This window comes from Dipodomys spectabilis, unplaced genomic scaffold (assembly GCF_019054845.1).
Source record: "Dipodomys spectabilis isolate Male_0828 unplaced genomic scaffold, ASM1905484v1 ptg000001l, whole genome shotgun sequence".
Taxonomy (NCBI): Eukaryota; Metazoa; Chordata; class Mammalia; order Rodentia; family Heteromyidae; genus Dipodomys; species Dipodomys spectabilis.
The window spans coordinates 973,878-993,774 of NW_024870678.1; the positions used below are offsets into that span (position 1 = coordinate 973,878).

The window sequence follows — 19,897 nt, forward strand, 5'->3', positions numbered from 1 at the left end:
TCAAAATATACCATTGGCCATTTAGTTTAAAAGAAAAAGAAAAAAGAAAAGCAATATGGTTGTGCGCATACACCAGTTACTTTATGTACAATAAAGGAATGGGGAAGGGGAAAATGAAAGAATAGAGAAAACTATACTGTAGTAGTCAGGATGTGGTGGAACCAAATTGCAGTTTTCTAATTAAGTATGTATTCTTGGTCTATAAGAACAAAGTTCTGGAGCAAAGTAGCAGGTTCCCTTTTTTAGCAGACACCTCCTGTCTGCTGCGGGAACTCCTCAATTGTATCTCCATCCTCCATTTCTAACCTTGCAGGTGTGTCTGGGTCATCGATTGGCTGCCCATCAAATCGGAATCTGACCTGCCTCATTGACAAACCCTGTCGTTCACAGTAGGCTTTCATTAGTTTACTAAGTGTTGTATGCCTCTTCATCTTAAACTGCCCCACAGAACCATCCTGCCCCGCCACCTTCAAATTAATATGATCGTTGTTCTCAGTCTTGACTCCTTCCTTGGGCTTTTCGTCGACCATCGCGAGCCCCAGAGTCTCCTCAGATGCCGCTTCACAAAAGAGGTCCCCCGTCCGCACCAAACGAGCACACCTAGACCCCATTCTAAACCCCAAAGTCCAGCAGTCCCAAGTTAGATCTGGCAATTTACCCCATATGCCAAACAGAGAGACATGATGAAGGGTAGAAAATTTATTACATGGTAGCCAATGGGAAGATAACACTTAAGTGCATCTTGAGCTATCTTCAGAGGTCTAGACATTGGCTTCAGTTTTAAAAAGGGAGAACTGGAAAGAGAGGGTAATTAAGGTATGTATAATTAATGTCATAGATATGACCTGGATTGCCTTGAGCTCAATCTTCATCTCTGGAGGGAGTTCCAGAAAAGTTATCTTTTTATTACTGGAACAAAGCAGGAACAAGGTGGTCTCCCAAGTTCTTGGCTGTTTGCTTTAAGATGACTAGAAGAACACATTGCTTATTTGAGAGGCAGTTTGCCTTCTACATAAGATGCTTATCTGAATCTTTCTGCCTACAAACAAGGTGATTTCAAAGGGTACAGATCAAATGACACAGATGCAAATTTGTTTTTGTTTTTTTTTTTAGTTCATTCACAGGACCTAGGAAAATGATCTTTTAAATTGCCTCTTACATGTGCCCAGGATGGCATTGGACCTGGATTCTCAGATCTCAGCATCTTGAGTAGCTAAGATTACAGGCATGGGCTCCTGGAACCCAGCTCAAATTTCTAAAGTAAACACTATTCTCAGTGTTAAAAGGGCATTAAATACCTTTTTTGTACATGTCCATCTTACATATGTGATGGCAGTAGAATACATAAATATGAAATAATTAGTTACATCCATACTACTCATTAGAAATTCTATCTATATTTGGTACTTGGAAATCCATCTATTTTACCAAATAAAAATTCTGAATGCAAAGCTCAAAAAAAATCAAAACTATCAAAAAAAGTTGCCTATACAAAACTACTACCAGGAGAGTGAGACAGCAGACCATTTATTGAGACCTGTCTGGACAGGCCTTGGGCTTTAGGGTGGCCAGTAGCAGAACCGCTGGTAAGTACTAGATGAAGTAGAATCGATGAAGGTGGTATTTGCCTGACCGGTTTCTGGGATGGCTGGAATATTTGGGCTTCAGAGTTTGCCTCCTAATTTCTGTAAACAGTTCACGAACCACCTAATGTCTTTTAATAGATAATGAAACAAGAAGTCAAATGATTGCTTAAACAAGTCTCAGGATTCCTCTTGAAACTCCTTTCCAGATGATGAAATTTTGCTCTTTTCTTTCTTTCTTTTTTTGGTCAGTCATGGGACCTGAACTCGGCCTGGGCGCTTTCCCTCAGCTCTTCAGCTGAAGGCTAGCACTCTACCTCTTGAGTGTCAGCCCCACTTCCGGTTTTTTTTTTTTTTTTTTTTTGCTTATGTGGTGCTGAGGAATCGAACCCAGGCCCTCAGGCATGCAAGGCAAGCGCTCTACCACTGAGCCACCTTCCCAGCCCCATTGCACTTTTCTTATAGAGCTTTTCTTTTCTTTCAAACAAACTCTTTCTTACTAAGCATTTGTGAGGGTAGTGAGGGAGACAAAAACCAAGTCTGAATAGGTCTGTTTTTATATTGACTGAAAAAGAATGACTGAAATACCTTGGTTAGAACACTTGCCAAATTTTATATCCATGTCTGCTTAAATATCTGACTCCTTTGCCAGATTACTCTGGAGTACTATGTTTCCTCTTCTATAAGCAGTTCTAACCTATTTTGTTTTGTCAAGATAATGTCTTACTGGATAGCCCAGGCTGGTGTCAAACTCATGATCCTCCTGAGCCAGCCTTCCATGTGCTCAGATCATAAGCCTGCACTACCATGGCAGGCTTAAGTCTAATTATTGAATGATTTATATTGCAGATGCCTTCCTGGTGCCTTTTAGTGCTAGTCAGTGCACTGTGCTAGTCATCAGGAGTTGAATAGTGGCAAAAAGACATGTGACTTTTGCTCTTAGAAAATATACAGTCAAGCTGAGCACCAGTGGCTCATGCCTGTAATCCTAGCTACTCAGGAGACTCAGATCTGAGGATCTCGGTTTGAAGCCAGCCCAGGTAGGAACGTCCATGAGACTCTTATCTCCAATTAACCACCAGAAAACTGGAAGTGGCACTGTGACTCAAGTGGTAGAGTGCTTGCTTTGAGCTGAAGAGCTGAGGGACAGTGTCTAGGCCCAGAGTTCAAGCCCCATTACTGACACACATAAAAAAAGAAAATATGTAGTCAGAAAGATCAGTGCCTGGGCTGGGAAAGTGGCTCAGTGGTACAGTGCTTGCCTTGCATGCCTGAGGCCCTGGGTTTGATTCCTCAGCACCACATAAGCAAAAAGAAAAAAGCCAGAAGTGGCGCTGTGGCTCAAGTGGTAGAGTGCTAGCCTTGAGCTGAAGAGCTGAAGGATAGCGCCCAGGCCCAGAGTTCAGGCCCCATGACTAGACTCAAAAAAAAAAAAAGGAAGATCAGTTCCTTAAATATTCTAGATTCTAACTGGGTTAGTAGCACCAATTTGTCTGATTGATTAATTGAATTAATGGAAATTCATTGTCTTTCCAGTAGAAATAAAGCTGATATTGACTCGTGGCTAGCGCTCTACCACTTTAGCCACAGCTCCACTTCCAGCTTCTTTTGGTCGTTGGTTGGAGATAAGTCTCAAGGACTTTCCTGCTGGGGGTTTGACTTTGAAACAAGATCCTCAGATCTCAGCCTCCTGAGGTGCTGGGATTTCAGGTGTGAACCACTGACCCCCGAATGCGCTACATTTTTTTTAAACCCTTTTATGCTTTATGAGACTTGCGAATCCAGATTAATTATTCAGACTCTTGAGAAAAGGTAAGCTGGCACTGGTGTTTACGAAAAGGAACAGAAGCTACCAGCAGATGACATTGGTTAAAGTCTCCAAAACACGAGTGGAAGAGCCAAGCTGCCTGACCAGGAGATACGCCTCATCCATCCTTCTGCCACTGGGGTACGTGGCTAAGCAGTCATTCATCCTGCCAACCCGACACCAGTCAAGAATGACCAAAAATTCTTCAGGAGGGCGACTAATGGGCAATGACACCAGAGGCATTTTGGAAACCGGACAGCTAGCTCTGGCTCCCGGCCCTGAACGGACGCAGGGGAGCGCGGTTCCCAGAGTGACCAGCAGGTGTCGCTGCCGCGCAGCCGGGCCCGGGGGACCTGTCGGCCTTACCTGGGCTCGCTGCGCGCGCGTCTCACCTGGGCACCGTGCAGCGGGCGCCGCGCGGAGGCGCAGTGTGTGGATCCCGCGCTCTCCTTAGCCCAGGGCGCCCCTATTGCTGGGCTGCTCCTGAGCCCGGTCTTAGTGCTTTACCCCGGGGCGGTCGCCCGCACCGGCAGGCAGGGGGCGGGGTCCCGCCGCGCGCCGAGGAGGGCGGGCGAGTTTGCGCCCAGGTGTGTGGCTGCAACCCGGGCTGGGCCAGGTGCAGGCGCACACGGCGCCCCAGCAGCCGCGAGAGGAGGTCGACGAGAAGATGCCGCTGTCGCCGCCACCTCAAGGCGATCCCAGGGAGCCCAGCCCGTCCAAGGCCCCCAAGAAACACGGCTCCTTCCATCTCTGGCGCCCCAAAAAGAAGCAGCCGCCTCCGCTGTCTCAGTGCGGAGTGTTCGTTCCGCACCCGGCGCCCGTCGGCGAGGCCAGGTAAGCCGGCCGAGCCCCGCGATCTCACCTCCTCCGCCCCTTGGCTTCCCCGGCCGCTCCGAGCGCCCGGGTCGGCTGAGGGTGCCTTCACCGCGGACGAGTCCCGGTCTGGATATTCTCCCTCCGCTAATCTCAACCCGAGGAGGAGGAGGAAGTGGCAAGGGTCAGGTTAACCCCCCCCCCCCCCTCCGCCTCCTCCGCCCCGGTCTATGGTGGAGAAACTGGGACCGAAGGGTAAATGTCTCGGTTGGAGTCCGAGACAAAAGTAGTTAACGTGTAACTGGTTTTTAATTTTGCATAGATTTTTGTGGTGGTTTTATTCTATGGGTGGACTTCATTATTCAGTTACTCTACCACAGTTGATGCATTACTTGAACAATCATCAATTGTGTGGTCTGGAGGTGTAAAATATTTTTAGTAGTGGGCATTTGACAGTGCCCGGTAGATCCTTCCATAAGTGTTTTTAAACCACACCCTTAGGGACAATAAGGGCCGGAATAAAATTGCACAAAACTTGCATTTTGGACACATTTTTCTTTTTTTTTCTCTTTTTGTCGGTCATGGGGCTTCAACTCTAGGCCTGGGCGCTGTCCCTCAGCTCTTCAGCTCCAGGCGAGTGCTCTACCACTTGAGCCACAGTGCCACTTTTGACTTTCTGATAGTTTATTGGAGATAAGAGTCTCACAGACTTTCCTGCCCAGGCTGGCTTTGAACCAATCCTCAGATCTCAGCCTCCTGAGTAGCTAAGATTATAGTTGTGAGCCACCAGCACCCGGCTTTTCTTTTATTTCTAAAATAGTCTTAATTTTGTAACCTACGAAGATCCACTTAATACAATTTTTTATTGAGGACAGTAAGTACTAAGCACTAGCCAGCAAAGTTGACCACGGTGTGACATTGCCTGTTGTCCCAGCACCATTCAGGAGGCTAGACAGGAGAATGGCTTGAGTCAGGAGCTCTAGGATTTACTTCCTTCTTTCTTTTCTTTCTTTCTGTTGCTTTCTTTCTTTCTTTCTTTCTCTCTCTCTCTCTCTCTCTTTCTTTCTTTCTTTTTCCTTCCTTCCTTCCTTCTTTCTTCCTTTCTTTCCTTCTTTCTTTCTTTCTCCATGGGGCCTGGGGCTCTTGGTTACCTTTTTCTATCAAAGCTGGTGCTCTAGCACTTGAACCATAGCCTCATTTCTAGTTTCTTGCTGGTTGGAGATAGGAGTCTAAGGACTTTTCTGCCTAAGCTAGCTTTGAACTAGGGTCCTAAGTTCCCAACAGAGGGACACCATGAGCATCACTAACACTGGGAAGAACATGGCACTTTTGAAGAAGATTGACTAGCTCAGAGCTCGATGAGCCTGTGTGAGGGCTTGGAGAAGTGCTAGGAGAGAAGACACTCAAATTGTCTCTTATCTACCATAGTGGTAAATAGTTGTAACAGAACATACATCGCTCTATCTAAACACTTAAGGTGCTTAATTATACACTGAAATTTCCAACAAAGTATAGAACTTCAAAATGAGGTATCCAAGGGCTGGGGATATGGCTCAGATAGTAGAGTAACTGCTTTGAAGGTACAAGACTCTGATTTCAATCCTAGTACTACCAAATAAGTAAGTAAGTAAATAAATAAATAAGGTATCTAACCATGAAATGCCTTTACCATTGCTTAAGTAAAAGATATTTTAGGGCCTGGCACCAGTAGCTCATGCCTGTAGTCCTAGCTACTCAGTAAGCTGAGATTAGGATCCTGGTTCAAAGCCAGCCTAGTCAGGAAAATCCATGAGATTCATACCTCCAACTAACTACAGATCATGCACGCGCGCGCATGTGCACATGTGTGTGCGTACGCACGCACGCACACATGCACACGCGTACACACGTACACAGGAGCCCACAGTTTTAGATACTTTTGTGTTTTCCTTATCTGACCTAATCTCATCATTTCTCTTCTATCAAATCTAACAGCACACATACAGATGTACGTTAGCTCAACCTTGAAGCACCTCATTCTTTCCTTCAGAACTGTTATGAACTTAGTGCTAACAAATGTTCTGAGAAGCTAGATGCACTGGCAGTCTTTGGGATGTCTTTCTAGCTAGATCATCTTTACATCTATTTTACGTATTTCTGAGAGAGCATACCTGTGGCTGAATCTCATTACGATTTCTGGTCAATCTTTGGTCCATGTGGCTTGGAACCATGATCCTCAGAACTCAGCCTCCTGAGTAGCCAGGATGACAGGCATGAGCCACCGGTGCCTGGCAAATGCAGGTTAATATGCTGTTACTTTTCACAGAAAGAGTTGCTATCCCCCTGGGCCTACCTTTGTCCAATTATTCTCTTGTCATCAGGCCACCAGTGGGGAGTGTGTGTACAGAGGGTGTGGTGAACCCTACCGCCAGGTCCCTTCACAGTCATGACTGTTATTTCTTAGGTTTTTAAATAATACTTCCAGTTTGTAAACAGGGCTACAGAGCAGGGATTCTCTATGTGCGTTTCTATCCCTGTTCTTCCACTTACTGTGACACTCAGTTCTGTCATGCTGGGCAGGTTAGTAACCTTTTTGTGGCACAATTTCCTCATTCACCAAATGTGAATAATAAGAGATGTGATACAAATAAGCATATTCATGCACATCAAGCACACAACACAGCATGAGCAGTGGCACCTGCTCAGTCTCCATCAGTGGATGTGATTTCTCTTTTTGTATGTATATCTTGCTTATTCTTCTACCTTAGCCTACCTCAGCCTCCATGCTGGGTTTATAGGTGTGCACCACCATGCCTGACAGGGCAGTCATTTTATGTATTTCTTTCCTGCTATGTGGTGGGAATGTTTTATTTCCAAAGCACTCTATGCTGTTTTGGTTAGAACTGGGCTGTGAAGGCTGGGTTCAGAGCACTTGCCTAGCATGTGTGAGGTTTGTTCCAGGCTTGAGCACTAGTACTGAGGAGAAAAAAAAGATAAAGGGAAATAAGCTTTTAGGTAAAAGTCAGATGCATTGAATTTTCTTTCTTTTTCATTTTTACCTGCCTATACTGGTGCTGGAACTCAGGGGCTCATGCTCTTGCTTAACATTTTTCTCAGCATTTTTGCTCTGCCACTTTAGGCAGATCTTCCCTTCTGGCTTTTTTTTTTTTCCTTCCTTTGGTTGTGGGGCTTGAACTCTGGGCCTGGGCGCTGCCCCTGAGCTCTTCAGTTCCAGGTGAGCACTCTACCACTTGAGCCACGGTACCACTTCTGATTTTTTGGCGGTTAATTGGAGATAAGAGTCTCACAGTTTTCCCTGCCTGTGCTAGCTTTGAACCATGATCCTCGCATCTCAGCCGCCTGAGTAGCTAGGATTTCAGGCATGAGCTACCAGCACCCAGCCCCTTCTGGCTTTTTGCTGGTAAATTGGACTTAAAAGTTTCTTGGATTTGTATGCCTGTAATTGTAGCAACTTGGGAGACTGAGATCGGAAGATCTAGGTTCAAAGCCAGCTTGGGCAGAAAAGTCTGTGAGACTCTTAACATAACTAACCAGCTGAAAGCCAGAAGTGAACCCAAGTCCCAAAGGTCCCTTAAGTGTCTCCAAGCCAGTCACTAGTGGCCCGTGCTTATCATCCTAGCTACCCAGGAGCCTAAGATCTGAGGATTGTAGTGGGGAGGGGCAGTGAGACAGCTCAGTGAAAATGTAAAAGATTTTATTGAGCGAAAAGTGCTGACCAAGACCAAAAGTGCTCCAGGACCGCACCTGGAGTTGGGATCCCAGGAAATGGCCCGAGTGCCAGCCCATATGGGCTTTTAAGCATTTTGGGCTAGGGTAGAGAAAGGGGAAGGCTGGGTGTTGGTTTTAGCCAATGATTGTTACAAGAAATGCACACCTTAAGTTTAAATTTCCCACCAACGTTTTGCTTGTGGGAAGCAGGGGAATAGAACAAAGGGTGGTGATGGTCCGCTGGGTTAGGGCTCCCATTGCTCAAAAAACAGCAGAAGCAGAGTTACAGAGTTACCATTACAGTTACTAGCTAAAGTTATGAGCTACCAGGGAAGTCTTATCCACAGCACCCTTACGTTTATATCTTAAAATCATTCATTATCCATTTTACACAATCCAAGTCAAATATCATATTCCATCTTTATGTCCTCCACCATATCAAGGATCACAGTTCAAAGTCAGTCTGGTACATCTGTAGATGCCACAGAAAAATAAAATGCAGAATTAGGAAATATCAGCCTTTTCTTTTCTTTTCAAGCTAGTCTTGGGGCTTGAATTCTGGGCTTGGGACTGTCACTGAGCTTCTTTGACTCAAGGCTAGCTCTCTACCACTTGAGCCACAGCACTTCTGGCTTTTTCTGCATAGTTTATTGAGTAGAAGAGTCTCATGGACTTTCCTGCTAGGGCTGGATTTGACCATGATCCCCAGATCTCAGCCTCCTGAGTAGCTAGAATATAGGCATCGGCTACCATCTGTACTTGGCTGGAAATCCTATTTTTAACCTTCCTTTAGACAGTAATTAAAATGAGTGGGAGTAAGTTGATTTTAAGCTTGGAAAAATACTTGGTGGCAAAGAAAGTTGGCCACTGGCTGTATTTATTATTGTTGTGTGTCATTTCCCACCAGCAATCCTGAGTGTCAGTCATCAGAAATTACGATTATGGTGTCCCAAAGTCAGTTACCAGCAGCTCAAGCAAGAGATCTGAATGATTACTTAAAAACACTATGCATAATGCTCCTCTTAATGTTCTGGAATTTGTTACTAAACAGTTGCAACACTTCTGGCAGTCCCTCTCTAGGTATTTTGTAGTTGGGGTGCAGGATCACAATTATATATAATACATAAGCAAATAGAAAGAGCATGTGTTTTTTTGTTTTTTGGTTTTTTTTTTTTGTCTGCTGTGGGGCTTGAACTCTGGGCCTGGGCGCTGTCCCTCAGCTCTTCAGCTCAAGGTGAGCACTCTACCACTTGAGCTACAGTGCCATTTCCGGTTTTTTGGTGGGTTATTGGAGATAAGAGTTTCACGGCCTTTCCTGCCCGGGCTGGCTTTGAGCCGAGATCCTCAGATCTCAGCCTCCTGAGTAGCTAGGATTACAAGCGTGAGCCACCGGTGCCCCGCTTGAGCATGTGTTTTATAATGACTTCAAACCATATCTGTGGAAATGTTCTTCCATTCAGATTTGCTGGATAGATGCAGTTGAGCTGGAGCTGTGGCTCACGCCTGTAATCTTTTTCTATGTGTGGTTTAGAAAGTAAGCACTGGCCCTCATCAAGCCTGGGTAGTAAAGGCTCACTGGGCTTTGCCGGCCATTTCTTGGCTCTCCTGCCTTGCAACTCTTGTCATGATTTCCTGCTGTTCAAAATAGCCGATACCTTTTTTTTTTTTTTGAGGAAGTGATTCAATTTCATCCAGGAGTTCATTAGGCTGTACTTTGGATGACAAGAGTAAGAGCAATTGTATTCCTGCATGTGCTAGTAAACAGGTTTAAACAAGCTACTCTAACTCTTGATTTGAGACTTTTTTTTTCTTTTTTCTTTTTTGTTAAGATAAAAGTGAAGTATTACAGAATATCTGGCACTTGTTCAGACTTTTGATTCTTTTATTCTCTTTCCCATTTGTCCTTTGTGACTATCTTAATCTCATCCTATAAAAAGTTTCTAGTTCTTTGGCCTAGAAGTCTGGGTAGCTAGTGGATTGTTGGCACTTAATTGTATTTTTGTGATTTAAAAAATATTTATTGTTATTATAAAAGTGATCTACAGAGGGGTTAGAGTTACAGAAGACATTACAGAAGTACATTTCTTTTTTGGATAATGTCACTCCCTCCTCTGCTTTCTGCCTCAGTTTTTCCTGCTCATCTCCACCTACAAGTTGCATAGTTCAATTTCAACTTAGTGTCTAGTGTGTACCACTGCTGCATTTGTTTACCCTTTGTCCCTCCATTTCTATGCCCCTCCCCACTCCCGCTTGCCCTCTCACAGATAGATAAATGAACAAGCAAAACAAAAAGAAAAGAAAAGAAAAGAAATTCTTTTTTCCATTTCCTGGGGTTCCTTTAGATAAGTATTATTTTTATTGTATTTTATTTTTGTTTTTTGCCAGTCCTAGGGCTTGAACTCAGGCCTGGTTTCTGTCCTTGAACCTCTCTGTGCTCAAGGCTAGAGCTCTACCACTTGAGCCATAGCACTACTTATGGCTTTTTCTGTGTATGTGGTACTGAGGAATCAAACCCAAGGCTTCATGCATGCTAGGTAAGCACTCTACCACTAAGCCACACCCCTAGCTCTGATAAATACTATTTTATATGATCAGGGGTACATAGGAATTGCACCCTTATTTTCCTCTCCTAAGAATTACCTTCCTTTGGTTTTACTGTGTGTAAATTAATTATACTTTCTTATGCCATATGTATAAAATGTTTTTTTGTTTTTTTTTTTTTTGCCAAGGGGCATTGTACACATAAACTAACATGTTGATGGGGGCAGGGGAGATGGGAAGGGATGGGAAGGGAAAACAAAGGAGGAGGCAACAATGCTTGATAAGAAATGTACTGGTTTTTCCCCATCTCCTCCACAAGTTATACTGACATCAAATATAGTGAAAGCAGGGGTTATACTGTGGGGGAGGGACATACAAAGCAACAAAGAGATAATCTTATAAATGCGTTAGAAACACATGCATGAAAGAAAAACCTTAAAATACATATCTAAGGATTCATTTTCCTAACATCACATTATCTGACCTTTTCCGCTTGACTCATACATATACTAGATATTGCAAATAAGGGAAACCATGGGACCTATGTTTCTTTGGGCCTGGTTTACTTCACTTAATATAATTTTTTCCAAGTTTTTCCATTTCCTAACAGATGGGGCAATGTCATTCTTTCTGATGGAGGCATAGAATTCCATTGTGTATATATACCACATTTTCTTGATCCATTCATCTACTGAGGGGCATCTGGGTTGGTTCCAGATCTTAGCTATGGTAAATAATGCTGCAATAAACATTGTTGTGCTGGTAGCTTTAGTGTGGTCTTGTTTGTAAACATTTGGGTAAATGCCCAAAAGTGGGATTGCTGGGTCATAGGGGAGTTCTATGTGAAGTCTTTTGAGGAACCTCCATACTGCTTTCCAAAGTGGTTGAACAAGTTTACATTCCCACCAACAATGAAGTAAGGTTCCTTTCTGTCCACATCCCCTCCAGCATCTGTTGTTGTTAGAGTTCTTGATTTTTGCCAACTGGGGTGAGGTGATATCTCAATGTTGTTTTGATTTGCATTTCTTCAATGAGAAGTACAAGTTGTCATGTCAAAAACGAGCTTTACAACGTTGGTGGGGGGGGGGGAAGGGGGTGAAAAAGAAGGATTGGGATTGGGGGGGAGGAGGGAGGCTGGGAAGGGATGTGAAGGGTAAACCAAAGGAGGAGGCTGCAATGCTTGGTAAGAAATGTATGCATTATCCTGCCCATGTAATTGTAACCCCTCTGTACAGTATGTTCACAAAAAAAAAAAAAGAAATGTACTCATTATCTTGCCCATGTAATTGTAACCCGTTTATACGGTATTTTCACAATTAAAAAAAAACTAACATGTTGACTTAAAGCCTCTTTGAACAAATCTTTAAAGTTAGAAAATAAAGCTGGATGCTAGTGACTTACATTTACATTGCAACCTATTTGTGAGGCTGAGATCTAATGATCATAATTCAAAGCTGGCCTGGTCAAAAAAAAAAAAAAATCTGTAAGACTCTAATCTTCCATGGACCATAAAAAAGCAGAAATGGAAGCGTGTCTCAATGTGATAAAGCACCAGCCAAGAGTAGAAAAAACTAAGAACTTGAGGCTCTTAAGTTCAAGCCCTAGTACCAACATATACACAAAATTCTTTTTTCAGAAGTGAGGCTGGGTCTCAAATGGTAGAGTTCCTGTCTAGCAAATGTGAGTCCTTCAATATCCAATACTGTCCCCCCAATAGCTCTGAGAGAGAGTGTGTGTGTGTGTGCGTGCATGCGTGCGTGTGCGTGCGCACACACACTAGTCCTGGGGGCTTGAGCTGAGGGCCTAGGCGCTCTCCCCTTTTATGCTCAAGGCTCTACCACTTGAGCTACACTCCACTTCTGCTTTTAAGTTTCATGGACTTTTCCTATTTGGGCTGGTTTTGAACTGATGTCCTCAGATCTCAGCCTCCTGAGTAGCTAGGATTACAAGCCTGAGTCACCACTGTCCAGTTTTCATAACTTTATTTAGTGTTCATAGGGGCCTACAAGCCCTAGGTGTGTCGCATACTTATTGGTATAGACAGAATGAAGTCATGTATTTCTTCCTTACAAAGAGGCTTTTGGGAAGTTATGCATCAACTTCCTTGCTTTCACAGAGTTCCTATTTCTGGGCTACACCTCCACCATTTTTCAAACCTGCAAAAGTTAAATGAAGAGGAACACAATTTCTACCTTAATGTCACTCTTAATAACTGATCAACAAAGAACAAAAGTACTATTTATATGGGTTGGTGCATATTTACTGAGGAAAAGGGACCTGCAAGGGACAAGGAAGAAGAAAATTCTCTTCAGCCAGAATTAAGTTAAATGAGCATAAGGAACCTTTGTCAAGAAATAGAACACGAACAATTACTGAGCACTTTCTATTGACAGTTACTTTCCTGTTCAATGCTTCTCATTTATCTTCATAATGACTCCAAGAAATTAAACCATTTTACCCCGACATGCACAGTTAAGGAAACAACCTGAAAGGGGTGAGTACATAATGGAGCCATATTTGAACCCAGTTCAAAATTTATAAAACTAAAGCTCATTGAATGAGTAGTTGGTAGAAGGTATGTGTATGCATTTGAAACTAAAGCAGAGAAACATCCAAAAGAAATCTTAGTATCCCTCTCTGTTCTTTGCTCTTTGAAAATCCAACAAGGCCCAGGGCTGGTAGCTCAAGCCTGTCATCCTAGCTATTTCGAAGTCTGAGAATGAGAGGATCATGCTTCCAGGGCAGCCTAGAAAGAAAAGTTCCTAAGTCACCTACTCCGCTCCTGGCTAGACTCAGTAACACACACCTTTAATCCCAAGAATATGGGAGGTTGAGGAAACTGAACATGGTGGCTTATACCTGTCATCCTGGCAATGACAAGAAGCCTAAAATAGGTAGATTGAAGTCCAGGTCATGTGATTAGACAGGAAGCAAGACCCAAACTCAAAATGACCAACACAATATAGAGCTTGGCCAAATTGCTTGGTAGGGAAATACCACAGTATTGAAAAAACAAACAAACAACCCATCCAACCCCAGGAAGGAGAATTTCCTTTGTTTTGATTATCTGAACATTTCCTGGCTCTGCTGCAGAAAAGGGAATATACAGGAGCAAAGAATTCATGTGTTGTGGGAGGTCTGCGGGCATCCTATACCTGAGAAACCCAAACACATGAGTGTGTAGAGGAATGTGACTCAGATCCTCAAGGATTCACTAGTTGCACCTGATTTATAATCAAACCCCAAAGTCACAGAATCTTCTCTTCTGCTGCTTGGCTGATTTAGAGAGTATGCAAAGTACTCTCAGTGAAAACTTTTCATTCTGCACAGTATTAACTATAGCTCCAAAAGAAGAAACTATAAATGACCCACTATAAATGATTCTGGCTTAAAATCTGGAGAATATGATGTAAAAGAATTACAACAATTGTTTACATAATCTTTTTTTTAAATTGTGAAAATACTGTACAGAGGGGTTACAATTACATGGGCAAGGTACATAATTTTTTTAAAAATCAGCGCTAGTAAGGCGTTTTTAGTGCCTGTTTCTCTCAAAATTAAATTGTACTTTCACCTGTTTTAGATATAGGTCCCATGACATAGCACAGGCTGGCCTCCAATATTATATGAGTGAGGTTGGCTTCTACCCCCTGAGTGCTGGGATTATAGGTGTGTACCAACACACCCAAATTTATTTTGATTTTTGAGTAGACCTTGACTTTAATCACTACATTTAGAAAGACTCATTAATTTGTCTGAATATTTTATGCATAGGACTAACAGTAGGTCATAAAAGAGAGTAAGCCCATTTCTTTTCATAATATACTCTACTGAATATTTGCTAAAGTATGTTTGATTTAAGGTAATTATTTTGAGGTATAAATTGCGATAGTCATTCCTATTGTACAGTTTGCAGAGTACCATTGGAAATTTGCTTCTTTGTGGTAAATCACATATTTTTTAATGGTCTTTTAATTCTAAAAAACAGTTACCCAGTGGCAATAGTAGTTGGAGCATGGGGTTTGCCCCTTTTATTCATGACCCAAGTAGATGAGCACTGGTACCTCCCTCGTAAGTGTGTGGTGTCTGCCTCACTGGCAGGTTTAGTGAAGTAGAAGTGTAGGATGAGGCTAGTCCATCTGCTGTACACACGATGTGAATGTGTGCTTGGCAGGGATCCCTGGCGTGGGAGGCCCTGGCAAGGGGAGATTCTGGTGTGTTCACCGCTGAGCCAGTTAAAGTTCTATAGTTGGAAAATAGTCTTACTCTGCTGTCTTCCAGAGAAGCTGAGCTCATTAGCATTCAGATAAGAAGTTCCTGCACTTACTTTTATAATAAAGAAGTTTGGACATGAACAAGAGCGAGGCTGAGAGATAAAGGAATATAATGCCTATAGAGGATAGCTTTATAGGAGTGTGTGTGTGGGGGGGGTGGTGTATGTGTGTTGAAGTACTAAGGCTTGAACTTGGGGCATGGGTGCTGCCCCTTAGCGTATTTGCTCAAGGCTGGTGCTCTATCACTTGAGCCACATCTTCACTTCCAGTATTTTGCTGGTTAGTTGGAAACAAGAGTCTTCTGTATGTCTGGGCTGGCTATGAACTGCAATCTTCAAATCTCAGCCTCCTGAGTCATGAGGATTACAGCCATGAGACACTGTGCCCAGCCTTCAGTTGGGATTTTAAAGTCATGGATGGGGGGGAAAGAGATTTTGAGTACTTCAGTGACTTGTGCTTACAGAAAGGGAAGAGGCCTGCCTCTCTCACGCCTCCTCATGGACTTTTCTGCCTCTCACTTAACTTGTGTATTGCAATATCAAATCTCTTTCTTTCTTCTTCTCTTTCATTTTTTAAAAACTATTTCTTTGTCTTCTTTTTTTTTTTCTGTTTGTGGGGCCTGGGCGCTGTTCCTCAGCTCTTTAGCTAAAGGCTAGTTCTCTACCACTTGAGCCACAGTGCCACTTCTGGCTTTTTCTACTTATGTGGTGCTGAGGAATCGAACCCAGGGCCTCATGCATGCAAGGCAAGCGCTCTACCACTGAGCCAACTTCCCAGCCCAACCCCTCCCCCCCACACACACTTCATTTTTTTAAAGCACTTTTATTAACATGTATTTGTTGTACCAGGCAGGGGAAGGTAATTGTGACATTTCCACCCACGTATACAACCCATTTCAAGCAAACTCACCTATTACTCTCACCTCACTCCTTCTTCTTAAAACAATTTGAACAGGTTTCACTGTTCTACTTTCATACATGCAAACAAACTTGCTTTGACCATAAACTCCTTGGGCTATATTCATCCTTATTTACCCTCACCCCACTTTAGCTTACCCCACTTTCAACAGAATCTTTTTTTTTTTAGCACATTAAAAAATTCTAAATGTATAAAATTATGGATTTTTATTAGCAGCAAATGGGTGGCTGGCCACTGATGTCTCAATTTAACTCTTCCCTCCTTCAGCTCTTTTGAAAGTCTTTCCTCTCGAGGGCATTTCCACTCTTGGAGTCTGATAACCCAAGACTATGCCCTAACTTGTAGGACTTCATCAGAACAAAAACTTAATGTCATTCCTTCCCAGCCACCTTTCTGATTAGAACCACCTTTCTCAGCAGAGCTGCTTACCTTCAGGCCCCAGCAGGCATCTTTACTTTTTTTTTTTTCTTTTGTCGGTCATGGGGCCTGGACTTGGGGCCTGGGGACTGTCCCTCAGCTCTTCAGCTCAAGGCGAGCACTCTACCACGTCTGGCTTTTTCTGCTTATGTGGTGCTGAGGAATCAAACCCAGGGCCTCATGCATACAAGGCAAGCACTCTACCACTGAGCCACCTTCCCAGCCCCTACTTATTTTTATAAAGTGAAAATTTCAGTAGTATAGAACACATAGTTGGAAAATTCAAATACTGAGCTGGGTGTGGTAGCACACACCTGTAATCCCAGCTCCTGGGAGACTGAGGCAGGAGGACAGTGAGTTCCTAGGCTACATAATGAGACCCTGTGTCAAGCAAATAAAGAACTAAAAAGAAAATCCCAATATTGGGCGATTTTCAAATATCCTTAGAGTAATGTCTTCGGGGAATATGTGATTTGAAAAGGTCACTGTCTAGGGACTGGGAAGGTGGCTCAGTGGTAGAGCGCTTCCCTTGCATGCATGAGGCCCTGGGTTCGATTCCTCAGCACCACATTAGCAGAAATAGCCGGAAGTGGCGCTGTGGCTCAAGTGGTAGAGTGCTAGTCTTGAGCTGAAGAGCTGAGGGACAGCGCCCAGGCCCAGAGTTCAGGCTCCACGACCAGACACCCCCCCCCAAAAAAAAAGAAAAGAAAAGGTCACTGTCTAGGCAAAAGATTCTGGAGCTCAAAAGCCAGGTAGGCCTTGGTCTAGGGACAGAAATCCTGAGGAGCTGGAATCTCAGTTCCCTGAGGCACCAGAGCTTGGCAGTAGACCACAGAACTGCGGCCTAGCCATGCAAATGAAGCTGATGACTTATTAACCAATCTCTGTATGGTGAGGTTAATTTTGGATTTCATTTGTACCAATAATGTAGAAGAACTAAAAAAAAAAAATGAGATTTGAAGGAAAAAAAATGAGACCAGTAGTCTAAAGCCTTGAATCTGTTCACTCAAAACATAACTTGGCTTTCCTATAGCTTTGATTCTTCACTTATAATAGGAAGGATTAATTCAGTTTTGTTCTAATTGTTTTGTTTGATTTGTTTTGTGGTACTAGGGTTTGAACTCAGGGCCTTGTACTTGTTATGCAAGCCTTTAGTTTTCAAATCCTGTCCCACAGCACTTTTTGCTATAATTTATTTCTCAGATAGGGTCTCATGCTTTTGCCCATTTTACCTCAAACTGAGATGCTCCTACCTATATCTTGAGTAGCTGGGACTCCAGATGTGAACTATCATACCCAGCTTGTTCAGATAGAGTACTGCTAACTTTTTAAAAATCTTTTACTCAACTAGCCTTAAAGCACAGTTCTGCCTCTGAGTAGTTTGGATTTCATGCATTTACCACTATGCTCACTCCTTGTTCTAGTCTTAAAGTCCTCTGGATTACATATTTGAGTGTAATTTTCTTTTTTTTTTTTTAAATTTAATTTTATTTTATTTGTGAACATACTGTACAGAGGGGTTACAATTACATGGGCAGGATAATGCGTACATTTCTTACCAAGCATTGCAGCCTCCTCCTTTGTTTACCCTTCTCATCCCTTCCCATTGAGTGTAATTTTCATAAGTGTTTTTCATTTTGTAAATACAACAAGGTCTAAGGCATATAGAAATGGAATTGGTTTTAGTGAAGTTACTTCTGAAATTTCATTGAGGGCCCCTTAACAAAGCATAGAGATCCATCAAAATTACAAGACTAGCTGGCAAGTTAGAGTTTGTACACTCCTTTGAGTGAAAACCTTGCATATCTTGGATGATTGCAAAAGAGATAAGAAAAAATGGCGAAAGTTGTGCTGTTAATGTACAGGTGCAATGTGAAGGAGTAAAACATCTGTGTGCTGTTTTGAGGGATCCCATACAACATGCGCATGTGTCTTTGTGTTTACTCCTTATTTGACTAATTCAGCATGATGTTACAAAATACTCATGAATATACACCAGGCACTCCTATTTGTAGCCTAATCCTTACTAATGATAAGAATTCAGAAATGAATTAGAGATGCTGCAGTGGCATGCATCTACTGTCTCAGATAATCAGGAGGCTGAGATGGGAGGATCAGGAGTACCAGGCCAGCCTGGATAATTTCCATGGGGGGGGAGGAGAGAGAGAAAGAGAAAGAGAGGGAGGCAGAAAGGGAGAGGGAAAAGGGAAGGCAGAGGGAGAGAGAGAAAGAGAAAAAGAGAGTGAAAGGAAGGAAGGAAAGAAGGGGGAGGGCTAATGGAGGGGAGTAAGGAAGACTAACTAGGTGAGGTAAGGAAGGAAGGGAGAGAGGAAGGAAGGAGGGAAGGAAGGAAGGAAGGAAGGAAGGAAGGAAGGAAGGAAGGAAGGAAGGAAAAAAGGAAGGAAGGCAGGCAGGCAGGCACAAAAATGATGGAACCAGGCGCTGGTAGCTCATACCTGTAATCCTAGATACTCAGGAGGCTGAGATCTGAGGATCACAGTTCAAAGTCAGCCAGGGCAGGAAAGTCCATGAGACTCTTATCTTCAAGTAACCATCAGAAAACCCGGAAGTCGTGCTGTGGCTGAAGTGGTAGAGCGCTCACCTTGAGCTGAATTGCTCAGGGACGGTGATCAGGCCCAGAGTTCAAGCCCCATGACTGGGGGGGGGGGGGGGGGGGGAGACTGATGGAGGGAGAAGGAAATCTTACATCTGTCTTCTGTGTAGTCATATGTCTTGATATTTGAAATATTTTTTTTAAAATCCCAAAGTGCTTTCTTTATTGATTTGAGACCCAAAGACTTCAGCTCTGAGCTATGGCTGTTTTAATTCTGCTCCTGGTGCTGTTATTTCCTGCCTGAGTTACCTTAACATAAATCATATCAGCTCTTTAGAGCTCAGCTCCCTCAATGATAGAAAATGAGGGCTTACAGGTTCTTAGTGATCCATTGGCAGATGTTGTGTTTTATTTGAATGTGGGAGAGACCAAGACAGATGTTACGTGGCTGCCAGTCCTGAGCACTGAATTCATACCCTGTGAAAGGTAATTTTATCAGGCAAGGAAGGTCCTGAGCAACTGGTCTTAGGTGGATTCTTCCAGCAGCTGACTGTGACTGGGATTCAGGTCTAAGGTAGATACAGGAAATTCCTGTAGGGAGTGAGGAAGTTGGGCAGGAAAGGGAAGGCAGTCATAAGAGAAGAATTACCATGCCAGTTCCATGGCTGGATAATGGAGGTTAATCCCCTTAGAAGATCTGGACTTCCTGTGGCACTCAGAGCTATGTTACCTCAAGTGGCAGGAAGTAGGCCACAATGCCCACAATGGACTGCTCCAGTAGTGTACTATTTTGTTGGCATTTCCTGTCTTACACAATGTGGGTCCCTGCTAACCAGAAAGCCCTCAGGTGGTTGAAAGTCGGAGTGTCTCAGTCTAGTGGGACAGGCACTGCTGAGGGCCATAGGCAGGGCTGCTACAGACTGGTCCCAGCAGTAGAGCCAAAGCCACACCCCCAAAGGATAGCCTGAAAGAGTGCCAAGGGAAGGGCAATAGGCCTTTCCTTCTAGAAGGAAACCCCACTGAGGGACACTGCAGAGGGATACTAAGAAACCCAGCACCCCTCAGTCCAGCAACTTTGTCTCCCTGTAAACACAATGGCATGTGGCAGGGCAGCCAGGGAGGGGCAGCGAGCTTAGACCTCGGAGGCCGGGTGACAGGACACACGCAGTCACTTGTCAGAATTGCAGGTTGACAGATGGCCACACTAATCACGTAGCCCTTGAGGCAAGGGCTGTACCACTGAGCTACACCCTAACCTGCACATTGCCCTTTGTGAGAGAAG

General features: G+C 43.6%; 2 protein-coding genes across 2 annotated transcripts in view; one reads left to right on the forward strand and one right to left on the reverse strand.

Moving 5' to 3' along the window:
• Positions 1–242: 242 nt before the first annotated feature.
• On the reverse strand, positions 243–530 carry LOC122124410 (small ubiquitin-related modifier 2-like). The gene has a single exon (XM_042699174.1). It carries the CDS (start codon positions 528–530, stop codon positions 243–245), a length of 288 nt encoding a protein of 95 aa, XP_042555108.1.
• A 3,524-nt stretch (positions 531–4,054) lies between these two features.
• The window catches only part of Crybg1 (crystallin beta-gamma domain containing 1), a 194,492-nt gene continuing 178,649 nt past the window's right edge, over positions 4,055–19,897 (forward strand). Inside the window, exon 1 of the mRNA XM_042684717.1 lies at positions 4,055–4,224. Coding sequence (XP_042540651.1) covers positions 4,058–4,224 — 167 coding nt within the window. The 5' untranslated portion in view covers positions 4,055–4,057. The remainder of the gene's footprint in view (positions 4,225–19,897) is intronic.